The sequence below is a fragment of the Carlito syrichta genome, unplaced genomic scaffold, assembly GCF_000164805.1.
Source record: "Carlito syrichta isolate Samal-C Ts95f unplaced genomic scaffold, Tarsius_syrichta-2.0.1 Scaffold251499, whole genome shotgun sequence".
Taxonomy (NCBI): Eukaryota; Metazoa; Chordata; class Mammalia; order Primates; family Tarsiidae; genus Carlito; species Carlito syrichta.
Window position 1 is genome coordinate 93598 of NW_007195595.1, and position 14404 is coordinate 108001.

Genomic DNA, 14404 nt, shown 5'->3' on the forward strand with positions numbered 1-14404 from the left:
ATTATTTTGAGTCAGAATCTCGAAGTAAAACCTGTCGCCTAAGCTAGAATGCAATGGCACGATCACAGCCACTGCAACCTCTACCTGTTGGGCTCAGATGATCTTTCGGCCTCAGCCTTCCACTACAGGTGCACACCACCACACCCAGCTACATTTTTGACTTATTGTAGAGATGAGGTCTTGCCAAGTTGCCCAGGTTGTTCTCGAACCCCTGGGCTCAGGAAATCCTCTCACTTCTATCTCCCACTCTGCTGGGAATTCAGGCTTGAGCCGCCACACCCAGCCAGAAAGGCCTAAATTATATAGCCCTCTAACAAATGACTCCTGTAAGATAAAGTAGTATTTTTCACATTTTATTTTTGGTAATGAAGCACTGTAGTGAAGAAAAAATTTATTACATTCTTCTAATTTGCTGAGATTATTTAAATGATTATTTGCTTTATTGAGTTGTTCTTAAAGTCCCACTAGGTTTAACAAACAAACACAAGAAAAAGACGGCATTTTGTAAGAATGGCTTTAGCAGATGCTTTGTCTTCTAGGCAAGAATACCTGGCACTTGTTTTCCAGAAGGGCTGCTTGCTACATGTCGTATAGCACAGCAAACCTGTCCCTACCTGCATGGGCCCATCCCCAGGCCTGGCCACTCTTTGGCTCACTGCCCTCTTTGTGACCTGGGAGAGAAGGGGGCTGGAATGGTCAGAGACAGACTTCTCAAAGAACCCTTTCCAATGAGAAATGTGTCCCACAGATTATCACCTCTGTCTCAGGAACAGAAATACTGACGCAGTCACCCAGATTCCTAAAAATCAGCTCAAGAGCCGTGTGCAAGATTAGGACTCAAGTTTATACTTCTTGACTTCTGAGTCAGCAGGAATCTGTGTTTTTACTTTTTCTTTCCTTTTCTTTTTTTTTTTTTTTGAGTCTGGGTCTCACTCTGTCACCCAGGCTGGAGTACAGTGGTACGCTCACGGTCATTGCAGGCTCGACCTGCTGGGTTGAGGTGATCCTTCTGCTTCAGCCTTCCAAATAGCTGGAACTACAGATGCGTGCCACAATTCCTGGCTAATGTTTTGATTTATTGTAGAGACAAGGTCTTGCCATGTTGCCCAGGATAGTCTTGGAGTTGTGGGCTCAAACACTCCCAAAGTGCTGGGATTACAGGTGTAATCACCTGACTAGTGTTTTTACTTTCTAATGTTAGTTTTAAAGATTCATTTTAGAAATAAAACCAAATTCCAGTTAACAAGAAATCTATGCTAAAATGTCCTCGAAGCTATGATTTAAAGGCAAAGCACACGTCTCTACCTCTGAAAACAGGTCCTTAGTGGTTTAAAGACAAACCCAGTTCAACTTGCTATTTTCATGAATGTTAGCCAAGTAAAAAATGTTCAGAGAAGTTTCCAAGATATTCCTTAATTATGTTAATTACTAACTTGAAACAATAAATGCAATTGTTATTATTATTTTTTTTTTTTAGTTGGAGTCTCATTCTGTTGCCCAGACTGGAGTGCAGTGGCCACTCCCGGTCACCGCAGCCTCGACCTGCTGGGGTTTGGTGATCCTTCCGCCTCAGCCTTCCAAGTCGCTGGAATTACAGGCATGCACTACCATGGCCAGCTGATTTTTTGATTTATTGTAGAGATGAGGTCTCGCTGCCCAGGCGAGTCTCGAACCCGCAGGCTCAGGCATTCCACTCACCTCAGTCTCCCAAAGGCACGGGATTATAGGCTGAGCCACCAAGCTCAGTTTGTAATTGTTATTATTCAGCTGAAATTTCTTTAAATACATTCATGTTACTATCCACAATGTTACTGCTTCAAATTTTTAAGTGTCCTACTTCAGAATGAAATATTCAATGATAAGATTTTTCAGGTACTAAAGTCTGAGCTCAGTAATTAACAAGTAGATGCTAAGGAATAAGCAAGAGAAAGACTTGATTAAGAACTTCCCTGGCAGCCATTGAGAAATCACTTCACAATAAAATGACCATGTATTTACTAGATCAACTGAAAGATGATTATAGGATTGAGTGACCAATGACTAAGAGTCTCCATCAAATTAAATTCTTAGCAGCTAGAAATGGTTGCAAGTTATCATAAATTAGTATGGACAAAAAAGATGCATTCGTAAGTAGGATAACCAGTAAAGATAAAACCTAAGAGCTGAAATCAAACACCCTAAAATGCTGGATGCTGTCACTGTGTCCATGATTTGGGTACCAATGGCAAAGATAGGACAGAGAGTTCGATCCTATATTAAATTAATTCTACTAGGATCTGAAAAGTTACTTGTCAGGTTTTCTTTGAGCAGCATTTTTTACAACACGAACATAAATTATACCTAATGACAGCCTACATATATTATAAAATAGCATAAGCCCTTGTTACATTTCCCTTTAGGTGTTGCAGTGTGTCTAGAAATCCTAAGCTCTTTCCAAAGGTAATGCTTATGCTGTCATAGTATCTCAAAGGAATATTCTTACCTCATCTATTTCTAAAATTGGTTACCTTTGAGTGATGCCAAAAGGAAAAGAGAATACAAATTATGGGTTACTTGATTACCCTGAGTCATGATTCCTTCCTCTGGGTCTTGTCTGGAATTTTCCTCACCAGATCTTCTTTCATCTTGGTGGTTTCCGGTTAGGAACCCAAGGATGTCTCTGCTGCTAAATGCAATTTCCTCCAGGTCTATCGCTTACGAAAAAGAGTCATTCATTTCACTTGCTTACTTTGCCTCCCCCAGGACCCTGCACCACATCCCCTGCACCCAGTGGGTGACAGAAAAATGCCTCTGAGCAACAAGCAGAGTCTAAACAACAGCAAGAATTACAACTGAGCCCTGAAAGCGTAGCCATTCTCCATCAGAAGCGGGCCTGGCCAGATGCAGTGGCTCATGCCTGAAACCCTAGCACTTTGGAAGACTGAGGTGGGGGATTGCTTGAGACCAGGAGTTTGAGACCAGCCTAGGTGACAAGCGAGACCTCCTATCTACAAAAAAAAAAAATTTTTTTTCAAAAAATTAGCCAAGCATGGTGGCACACATCTGTAGTCCCAGTTACTTGGGAGGGTGAGATGGGAGGATCACTTGAGCCCAGGATTTGGAGGCAGCAGTCAGCTATGATTGCACCACTGAATTTCAGCCTGGGTGACAGAGTGAGACCCCTGACTCAAAGGAGAGACTTGAGCTGGAAACAGAACTGTGTCTTTCCTGAAATGCGTGTGTTTTGGGGGAAGGGATGGTATGTGCTTTTTGAATTTTCAGATACTATTGGATGTGTGTTTATACATTGGGGTGGGAATTTTCAGTAGATCCTGTGTCCCTCAGCTCACCCAAGGTCTCTGCATCCATGATGTGTGCCCTTGCTGGTCTTGGGTGTGAACACAGCTCTGGCTTTGGTGCTGTAGTAGTCATCCTGGTCTTCGGTGCTGTAGTAGTCATCCTGGTTCTCCACTTCCGAGAACTCCAAGAGCTGGATGCTGTGGGCCTGGAGGACAAAAGCCAAGCCCAGGAGCTACAGGAAAGGGAGAGCTCAGGATAGCATTGCTCTGTCTCTAAGGCCATTGCCTCCCGGGCTCTGTGTCCTATTCCCTACTGCCTCCGAATCATCCCTGCTCCTTCTTGATGTCCAGCCGCTCTCAGCTGGATTCTTCCCAATGGACACTGAAACCTGTGCATGCCCTTCCCTTCCCCTGGGTCCTGCTTCATGTCTCTCCTCTTCCTCACTATCCAACCTCCCAAGATGATATCTGCACTCTCTATCTCCATTCCTCAATCCATTCCCATCTGGCCCCTACCTCCGTCAAGCCACCCAAACAACTCTCACTAAGACCAGCCATGACCACAGCTCTATACACAACTTTTGTAACCTCTTGTGAATAGCCATCACAGTCGAGCACTCCCTGCCTCTTGACTTATTCTCTTCCCTAGCATTCAGGATTTCACATGCTCCTTGATCTCACCCACTTTCCAGCCATTTCTTCTCTGACGCCTTGGGGTGTATTTTTCTCTATCAGGTCATTAAATGGCGGTACACTCAAGCCCCAGTCCTAGGATCTCCTCATTTCCTCCTGTCATCCTTCCCTAGGGTGTGGCATGCCTTTCACAGCAGAGATGACCACCATTAGACCATCTGCTCCCCAAGTGATGTCTCCAATCCAGACTTCCTGTAGCTCCAGGCCCACATGTTCAATGATTGACTTGGCGTTTGCTTCCAGGCTTCTCAAAGGGCTCCTCAAATGTAACAATGATCAACTATGCAATTCCCCCCCACAATCCTAGGCCACCTCCAGCTCTTTTTACTAACCAGCACCACCCTCCATCCACTTCTGCTACCAAGACTCCTTCCTGACACCTCTCTCTTTCACACCCTACGCATCCAGTCTGTCACCAAGTCCTGTCGGCTTTCCTTCCTAGCTCTCAATTCGCTCCACTTTCTCCCATTTTCACTACCCTAGTCCAAGCTATTATCTTCCATGAGGACTTGTGTAGGAGCTGCTGCACTGGTCTAGCCTCTTCACTGGTCTGTCCACATCCCCACATCCTCTGGCTTGGGCTTTCCTGTCTCTCCATTTGACTCACTGCTGGAACAGGACCTTTTAGAAATGCAGCTCTGGCTGGGCATGGTGGCTCATGCCTGTAATCACAGCACTTTGGAAGGCAGAGGCAAGAGGATTGCCTGAACCCAGGAGTCTGAGACCACCCTGGGCAACTTGGTGAAACCTTGTCTCTGCAATAAATAAATAAATAAATATCCAGGTGTGGTGGTGCGTGCCCATAGTTCCAGCTACTTGGAAGGCTGAGGTGGAAGAATTGCCTGAGCGCAACAGGTCAAGGCTGTGGTAGCCTTCAGTGAGCCACTACACTCCAGTCTGGGTGACAGAGTGAGACCCCGAGACCCCAACTCAAAAAAAAAAAAAATGAAATGCAGTCCTGATTATATCGGAACTTTACTATTTCTAAAATGCTTCCCATTGGTTGCAGAATACAGCAGACCACCCTAGTAAAGCTTATACAATCCTCCCATTCCTGTCTCTTTGGTTGTCACAATTTAGGGGCAGGCACTCTTGGCATTTAGGGGGTGGAGGTCAGGGGTGCAGATAAATGTCTTATAATGGGCAGAGCAGCTTCATAAAACAATTAATTATCAGGCCCAAAATATCAATTGTGTCAAGGCTGAGAAACCCTGAGCTGGTGCCATTTGGCATCACTTCCTACCCAGCTTGCTGTGCCCCTGCTCCACTCCTATATTCTTTTGGTTTCTTATTGGTGTCATGCTCCCTCTGGCCACAGGTCCTTTGCACAGGCTGTCCCCACTCTGTGGAAGTCTCCCTCTACTCTTTACCTAATTATAGCCTATTCATCTTCCAACCTCAACTTAATCATTGTTTCCATAGAAACCACCCACCCCCCCTACAATACCTATCTCTCTTCAGAGGAACTTTACAATGTCACTGTTTTTACATTTATTTGGGTGATTTTTAAACAATATTTGTCTCACCCACTGGTTTATCAAGTACTATAAGGATAAAGAACATGTCTATTTTTAGTCATCATTATTCCCATTGCTTACACATAGTAGGTGCTTAGAAAATATCTGCTAAATACAAGAATGGGTGAATGGTTTTGGTGTTTCTGCACAAATGTTTCCTTTATCTATTTTTTATGATTTCCACTTGTACTTTTAACATATGCCAGTAAAAACCCTGTTTGGCTTTGTAGATTCTAATCTCATGTCACTACAGCCTAGTATATATGAGTACATTCTACATGGAGGTGAGACCACCTAGGCTGGAAAGTGGTTCTTGGAGGGCAAAAAAAATTATTCTTTTTCATATAAAGTACAGATATTCATACTGTACATAAATACATGGCATATCTCTGGTGTTAACATTTCTTTTCACCAGGTGGGTGGCTCATACCTATCATCCCAGCACTTTGGGAGGCAGAGGCCGAGGCAAGGAGTTCAAGAACAGCCTGGGCAACTTGGCAAGACTTTGCCTCTACAGTAAATAAAAAAATTAGTCTGGCATGGTGGTGCACACCTATAGTCCCAGCTACTTGAAAGACTGAAGTGGAAGGATTGGCTGAGTCCAGGAGGTTGAGGTTGCAGTAGTCATGAGTGTGCCACTGTGCTCCAGCCTGGGTGACAGAGTGAGACTTGACTCAAAAAAAAAAAATTCTTTGGAGGGGATGATTAGGGAAAGAAAGTCCAAAAAAGATATTTGTGGAGGGAAACCATAATATAAAAAGGTTGAAAAACATATTATATATGTATATTATGTATATAATATTATTAATATATTATATAACATTAATATTATATATACTTGTTTGTTGTAAAATACACATACCATAAAATTTGCCATCTTCACCATTTGAAAACATATAATTTAGTGACATTAAGTACATCAACGTTGTGCAACCATCATCACCATCCATCTCCAGAATTGTTTTTATCTTGCAAAACTGAAAATCTGTACTCACTAAACAAAATGCCCCAGGCCCCTGCTCTCGACCCACAGTGCCACCTTCTGTCTCTGTGAATGTGACTACTCCAGGTATCGAATATAAACATAATCATTCAGCATCTGTCCTTTTGCGACTGGCTTATTTCATTTAGCATAATGCCCTCAAGGTTCATTCATGCTACAACAGGTGTCAGAATTCCTTTCCTATTTCTTTCCTGTTTAAGGCTGAATTATATTCCATAGTCAGTCTATACCACAAGCTGTTTCATCTGTTGGTAGACATTTGTGTTGCTTTTGCCTTTTGGCTATTGTGAATAATGCCATGAGCATAGGTGTGCAAATATCACTTGAATCCCTGCTTTCAATGCTTTTAGGTGTATACTCAGAATTAGAATAGCTGGATCACATGGTAATTCTATTTTTAATCTTTTGAGGAACCTCTATACTGTTTTTCATAGTGGTTGTACCATTTTACATGTACCAACAGTACACAAGGGTCCCAGTTTTTTCATATCCCCACCAGCACTTGTTAGTTTCTGTTATACATATGTATACATATAATGTGTGTTTTTAAGAAAAACAATCCAATTTTCTTAGTTGTAATTCATGAGTTGTTTAAACTATGGAAACAGGGGCTCTTGATCTTTGGTCCCACATCTATTCATTCTTATAAAACTTTGCTAAGTGATCAGTTGTTGAAAGAAATCCCTTTATCTATAAATCTTGAGCAGTCACATCCTGACTCTCTGTAAACCTTTCCATGGGCCTGTGTAGACAGCATCTCCTATTGTACAGCTAGGGGAACCCCTCAGTCACCTTCACAAATAGGAAGGATTATCGCCCGCTTGGATGGTTCATTGCCAACATCAGAGAGGTGGACAGGGTACTTTCTGGATCCCTTCAGCCCTGTGATTCTATAATAGTTTTTATGTGCTGTTATGTTCTAGATTCTTAATCATTCAGGCAGAAACTTAGATATGTTTTAATAAGTAAAAACATGAACATTTCTAAATAACAGCTATGGTTCAAAATATTTCATCCAATGGCTATTTCATAGTTAAGCATTCCTCTAGCAGCTTGTTGTTTTTGTTTTGCCTTGCTTTTTTGCTACTCTTTAGTCATAAAACTTTTTAATAATTAGGAGCTTCCTTTGATTAGAACTCCAAAAGTGAACTGACCATTTTTTACAAAATGATTAATGCCAGCAGAAAACAGAAAAGATGCTGAGAAAATAACATGTTTCCTACAAAAATTAAATAGTTTTCTTAGATTTATAAATTACAGTGTTGGCGTCTATTGGCATCTAACTTTTGTTATATAAAATGAGCTCTCCTTTGAAGGGAAAAAAGGACAACTTAATGTGTTATACATTATCCACTTTACTGAAAAATACCTTTTCCAAAGTTGGTATACAGAAGAATTTAACAAGAGTTTCAGGAAATGGCAACTGAATTAAGTTTTTTTGTTGTTGTTGCTTGTTTTTTGTTTTGTTTTGTTTTGTTTTGTTTTGAATCAGGGTCTCACTCTGTCACCCAGTCTGGAATGCAATGCACGATCATGGTCCACTGTCTCCTCAACCTCCTGGACACAGGCAATCCTCCTGTCTCAGTCTCCTAAGTAGCTGGAACTACAGGCATGGGCCACTACACCTAGCTAATTTTTTTGTGTGTGGTAGATATGAGGTCTTGCTATGTTGTCTAAGCTGTACTCGAACTCCTGGGCTCAAGCAATCTCCTGCCTAAGCCTCCCTGTGTGCTGGGATTACAGGCATGAGCCTCTGCACCCAGCCTGGATTAAGTTCCGAAGCCGATGGAAAGCAATAGTATTGTCAAGATGCCTACTCTAAAGCCGTTGTCTATTGAAATGGTCATTTTTCCACTCTCCCCACCCATGCCCCATTGCTCAAACCCTTTATGTAGGCATAGATACTCCTTGTCTTTCTGCTGCCCTCTGCTCCCTTCCCCTCTCCACCTCTGTCTCTAATGTCACTTATGTCCACAGGAGATACACTTTAAAGACCAGATGACCAAATTGCTCCATGGACAGTTATGGTTCAGTCACTATGTTTCCTTAGTTCCTGTTTATATTTTTTCCATGGTCATGTGGAAGACCCTCCCTCTAAAGGTTTTGTGATCTAGGGAGTTGATCCTTCAATATGATCCTTGGAGGATTGCAGAAAGAAGAGGGTGATAATTATCTCCTTGGGTAACCAATAATATGATCGTTGGAATAATTCACGTTTTTAGGTTTGAAAATTAACTCATGCCAGGATAACACTTTACCAAATATAGTAACTACAGGAAAATAAATGGTCCATCATTCATTCTTCTCACCCTAGTGGCTTCTCCCATCACTTGTTTATGTGAATTTTAGGCCTTTTGGCAATATAGACAGAACTTCTCTGATTTTACCTTTTTTCTAAATCACCTTGCATTAATTTCAGATTATAATAGTTCAGTCTAAGAATCTCAAAAATCTGTTGGATGAATGACTCAATTCATTGGCTACAGTCTATTCAAACATTTATTTTATTTTATTTTATTTTTTTGAGTTGTAGTCTCATTCCATCGCCCAGGCTAGAGAGCAGGGACACGCACGCTCATAGCAAACCCAGCGTTGACCTGCTGGTCTCCAGCGATCCTTCCACCTCAGCCTTCCAAGTAGCCGGAATTACAGGTGCGACCTACCATGCCCAGCTGATTTTTGATATATTGTAGAGATGAGTTCTCACCAAGTTGCCCGGGCTGGTCTTGAACCCATGGGCTCAGGCAATCCACTTGCCTTGGCCTCCAAAAGTGCTAGGATTACAGACTGAATCACCAACCAGCCCGGCCTATTCAAACTTTTAAAAAGAAAACCAAAGATATCTTCTCCTTTACCTTTTCTCCTACTCTGTAAAATATAATATTATTATCATAGTGAATTATTCTGCAATGAACAGCATGATATACTTTGCAAATCACTTTCAGGCATGTGATCTCTTTGTTACCTCATAACCATTCTGTTATAGGCAGAACCTTTCTTTTATCAAATAAACTTTTATTACATAGCTACTATGTGAAAGATAACCACCAAGCTCTCTGCTTCCTTTTGCCACCTGAATATTCTGTAAGCGTTACAGACTTTCCATGCCCTGAACTGAGATCCTGACCTTCCCAAAATATCTGCTCCAGTCAAATCTCAGTTGATGGCAATTCTAAACTTCCAAATTCTTAGGTCAAAACTTTGGCATCAAATTTGACTTCTCTGCATGGAAATCACGCTAGTGTACCTTTAAGATTCCTTCTGGCTTCTGTAAAGAATGAATTTTTTTAATTAAAAAATATATATGCAGGATCTGACCATTTCTCACCATGTCTTCTCAGACACAATGTCTCTGGTTTGATTAACATGAAAATCTCCTAAGTAGTCTCCTTGCTCAGCCCCAGAGCACCTTTGGTCTATTCCCAATAAAGCAGCATGAGTGTTAAAGGTAAGTCAAGTCATACCACTCCTGCTCAGAGCTCTCCAAGGGCTGCCCTTCTCACTCAGCATCAAGGCCAAAGTCCTGACAGTGGTTCACAGACCCTACATAACCTCCCCCCAACTTTATAATCTCAAGCTTACTACTATCCCCTTCATTCACTCTAACCACACCGAACTCTGTTTGTTTGTTTGTTTGTTTTGAGTTGGAGTCTCACTCTGTCACCCAGGCTGGAGTGCAATGGCATGCTAATGGCCACCACAGCCTCGACCTGCTCAGGCGATCCTTCTACCTCAGCCTTCCAAGTAGCTGGAACCATAGGCATGCGCCACCATGTCCAGCTAATTTTTTGATTTATTGTAGAGACGAGGTCTTGCCATGTTGCCCAGGCTGGTCTTGAATCCCTAGGCTCAGGCCATCCTCTCACCTCCTCCCCCCAGAGTGCTGGGATTACCAGCTTGAGCCAATGTACCTGGTCACACTGAACTCTTAGTTATTCCTGCAACACTGCTGGTCGTGGTCTTGCCTCAGGGCTTTTGCACTGGTTGTTCTTTCTGTCTGGTACTCTTCTCCTAGTCAGTCATGTAATTTGCCTCCCAATTTTCTTCAGGTCTTTACTCTTGGTAAAACCTGAACCTTCTTGGTAAGGCCTTCACTGTCCCCCTACTTACAACAGCAACATCCATCACCAACCTCCAGAACTCTCTATCCTCTTTCCTACTAACTTTTTTCCACAGCTCCTATCATGATCTTTACTAGTCCACAAAGGCTAGATTACTCTGTGATAACTCCAAAGCTCAGTGACCTAACACTCCAAATGGATTTCTCATTCATGCAGAGACCACTGCAGAACCAACTGCTTTCTAGGCAGTTATCTTCCAGCAAGTGACTCAGGGATCCAGGATGCTCCCATCTTGTGGTTTGACCATCACCACATGTGCCTTCCACTGGCTGCATCAGGGAAACAGAAATAGAAAGCCATGGGCCAGCTCCTAAACGCTTTGGGCTGGAAGTGACACATGTCATTTCTGCTCACAGCCCACTAGCCAAGCTAGTCACAAGTCCCCATTCCCATGCAGGGGGCTAGAAAGTCCGGAGAAGCTTTGGTACCAAATCACCAGATATTTAATATGTGTTATTTATTTATTTAGTGTCTGCCTTTCCCCATGAAATAAGTCCCATGATGGTAGGAATTGTGCCTGTTTTGTTCATTGCTGAATTTCCAGCGCCCAGCATAGTAACTAACAAATTTACCGGTCAGAATATTTGTGGAAGGAATGAATGAATAACTGAATGATAGGGTCACACCCTGTGGGAGCAGATGAGCCAACAGTCAAGTGCAACAGTGTGCTGAATGCTGTAGCAGAGGTAGGCAAGTCATGGTGAAAGCACTTAGCTCTGCACAGAGGTGTCAAGGAAGGCTTCTCAGAGAGGTGATATTTGAGTAGACTCTGGAATAAAAGTAGACATTTACCTAGGAAAGAAGAGGTGAGGGACAGAGGGGCCAAGAGGCATGAACAGCCCTGCTGATCCAGGGGGAGGTTTAGGCCCAGCTTCCTAAGGCTAGAAACACAGGGACAGAGGAGAGAAATGAGGCCTGAGAGGTTAGCAGGGCCAAATTGTGCCCGAAGTTGTAAATGTCACCAGGGAGCCTGGACATTATCCTCTGAGAAACAGGAAACTCGTGAAAAACTTCAAGCTAGGGAATGAGTGTGATTAGATTTGGGCAAAATCTAATGTACAAAGCAAGGAAGAGAGTCTTTCTATTTAAAATCCTTCTCTAGGGGGTCAGGCTCAGTGGCTCTCATCTGTCATCCCAGCACACTGGGAGGCAGAAGCAAGAGGATCACTTGAGCCCAGGAGTTCGAGATCAGCCTGGGAAACAGAAAGAGATCTTGTCTCTACAAACAAACGAACAAACAAAAAATAGGTGGGCATAGGGACACACACCTGTAGTCCCAACTACTCAGGAGGCTGAGGCAGGAGGATTACCTGAGCCCAGGGGTTCAAGGCTGTGGTGAGCCATGATTGTGCCACTGCACTGCAGTCTGGGGACAGAGTGAGACTCTGACTTTAAAAAATAAAAATAAAATAAGATAATTCATTTTTCCACCGACCTTGGAATGCGCCCCACCTCCTAAGGAGAGTCTGGCTTTTCCTGGTTTGGCCCTCTCTGCAGCCCCATTTCCCACCTCTGCTACCTCAAGTTCTAGCAGGTCCTGAACATACTGCAGGGTATCAGGCCTCCACACCTGAGGAGACATGCTCAAGGACACACAGCAGGAAAAGCTACTGCCTTTCAGCCCGGGGCTCTTTCCAGTCTGCCCTAGGCCTCTAAGTAGGCTCATACAGTGGCAAAGTGTCCAAGACAGATGGCCAGTGCTTTCTTTTTCTGTTATTGTTGTTGAGTGAATGTCTCTTAATACCAATGGGTGGAGTACAGTGCAAAGCTCATGCAGTCTTTGACTCGACCCCGAAATGAATTTCAGAGCAACCAGCAAAGTTCTCAAACAAAGTTTATTAGTGAGAAGAAGAAGGAAAAAAGAAGAAAATGCCAGAAAGACCTGACATGGACAAGTCTCTTGAAAAGAAAGACCTTTTGCTCTCAACTAAAAGCTAGATACAGTCCCCTAGTTGCTGATATGCTAATGAGAGTGGAGCACAGATAGCCACTGCCCTGATGGAAGAGGGGTCTTACCATCATTTCTTTGGGTTTGACCGGTTAAGGGGTGGGGTTGAGTCTTCCACCTTCAACAGGGAACCTGAAAGGTTTTTAATGCTTATTATGCTAAACCATGAGCTGAACTGTTGGGCTATCATATTCTTACATCTGATAAGATTTTCTTTTGGTTGGTTGAGGGGATGGGTAAACTAGTTCACATTCCAACCTGGTCTGCAGTAAAGATGTCATAAGGAAAATGTCCGAACACTTCCTAAAACCTACCTGCAAGAAATTTATCTACCTACACCTAACCAGTACTAAATACCCAGCTTCAATACTAGCTCAAGGCTTTTCTCAGGGATCAAACATCCTGGGCCAGGGAAAGGGACCAGGGAAGGGGTCTCCACTTGCAGAGTTTCTCCAATGTCTGGAAAGCCCAGTGGTCTTCCAGCAGCCTCTGCCCTGGGCCTGGCAAGGTCAACCCAACAGATTAGCATCTGTGCCTCCCACCCCCAACACTGGAAATAATCATACCACCCAGGGCTGGATATTCTTGTATAAATACTGGCAAGAGCACATCCATGGTTTTTTGTTTTTTGGTTTTTTGTGTATGTGTCCAGGTCTTACTCTGTGACCCAGGCTGGAGTACAGTGGCACAATCACAGTTCACCACAGCCTCCACCTCCTGGGCTTAGGTGATCCTTCAGCCAAGCTATCCAAGTAGCTTGCACTTACAGGCATGCGCCACAATATTCAGTTAATTTTTACAATTTTTTTGTAGAGATGAGGTCTCGCTATGTTGTCCAGGCTGGTCTTGAACTCCTGGGCTCAAGCAATCCTCCCACCTCAGCCTCTCAAAGTGCTGGGATTACAGGGATGAGCCACTATCCCTGGCCCCACATGGTCCTTTTAAAGCCTCTGACAAGAGGCTACTTGCTTACACTGAAGTAATAGCAGCTGCAAGTTTTTAAGTGATAGTGTTCCTATCACTTATGAGAACACAGGAAAGAAAAATCGTATGACCCCTACAGTCCATGGGGTGGAAGAATATTTCTCCCCCCTCTCTTTCTTTATTTCTATCCTCCATGCCACCCCAGAACAAACAACTGGGAGAGAGCTCTTTGGTAAGAAAAACTTAAAAATATATCTGTTAGCATAATAACATACTACAGCTGTGGCAGGATCAATATTAGCAAGAGAAAGATATATTTGTTTTATGGGTGTGTTTGTTTTAAAAGTATTTTAACCCTCCTCTCTGGCTCCACTAAGGGGCAAAGTAACCGGGCTTGATGAGCTCCGATCAAGTGGGGAGCGGAATAGGATACAGGAAGATTTCAGAGGTCTGTGTGTGGTGAGGCAGTAGAAACAGGAAGTGCTTGCTGGAAAGGGGGCCTCAGAGGAGGATGTCCTGGATGCTGAGTGAGGGTGGCCTCTGTGTGACTTGGTTGAAAAAGAAGAAAATATTTCTCAGTATCTAGAGCTGAACTGTTTGTTGTTGTTGTTGTTGTTGCTGTTGCTGTTGTTGTTTTTGAGTTGGAGTCTCACTCCGTTACCCAGGCTAGACTGCAGTGGCACGCTCACGGCCACCCCAGAGTCAACCTGCTAGGCTCTGATGATCCTTCTGCCTCAGCCTTCCAAGTAGCTGGAACCACAGGCACGTGCTACCATATCCGGCTAATTTTTTGATTTCTTGTAGAGACGAGGTTTCACCATGTTGTCCAAGCTAGTCTTGAACCTGCAGGTTCAGGAAATCCACTCACCTCGGCTTCCCTAAGTGCTGGGATTACAGGCTGAGCCACTGAGCCCAGGGTG

General features: G+C 43.3%; 1 protein-coding gene across 1 annotated transcript in view; it reads right to left on the reverse strand.

Moving 5' to 3' along the window:
- Positions 1-14404, reverse strand: part of CUNH6orf183 (chromosome unknown C6orf183 homolog) — a gene marked incomplete at its 3' end in the record, with an annotated part of 40526 nt that overhangs the window by 23406 nt on the left and 2716 nt on the right. The window contains 5 exon segments of the mRNA XM_021709525.1: positions 550-671; positions 3330-3356; positions 3359-3385; positions 3418-3511; positions 12048-12182. Coding sequence (XP_021565200.1) covers positions 550-671; positions 3330-3356; positions 3359-3385; positions 3418-3511; positions 12048-12182 — 405 coding nt within the window.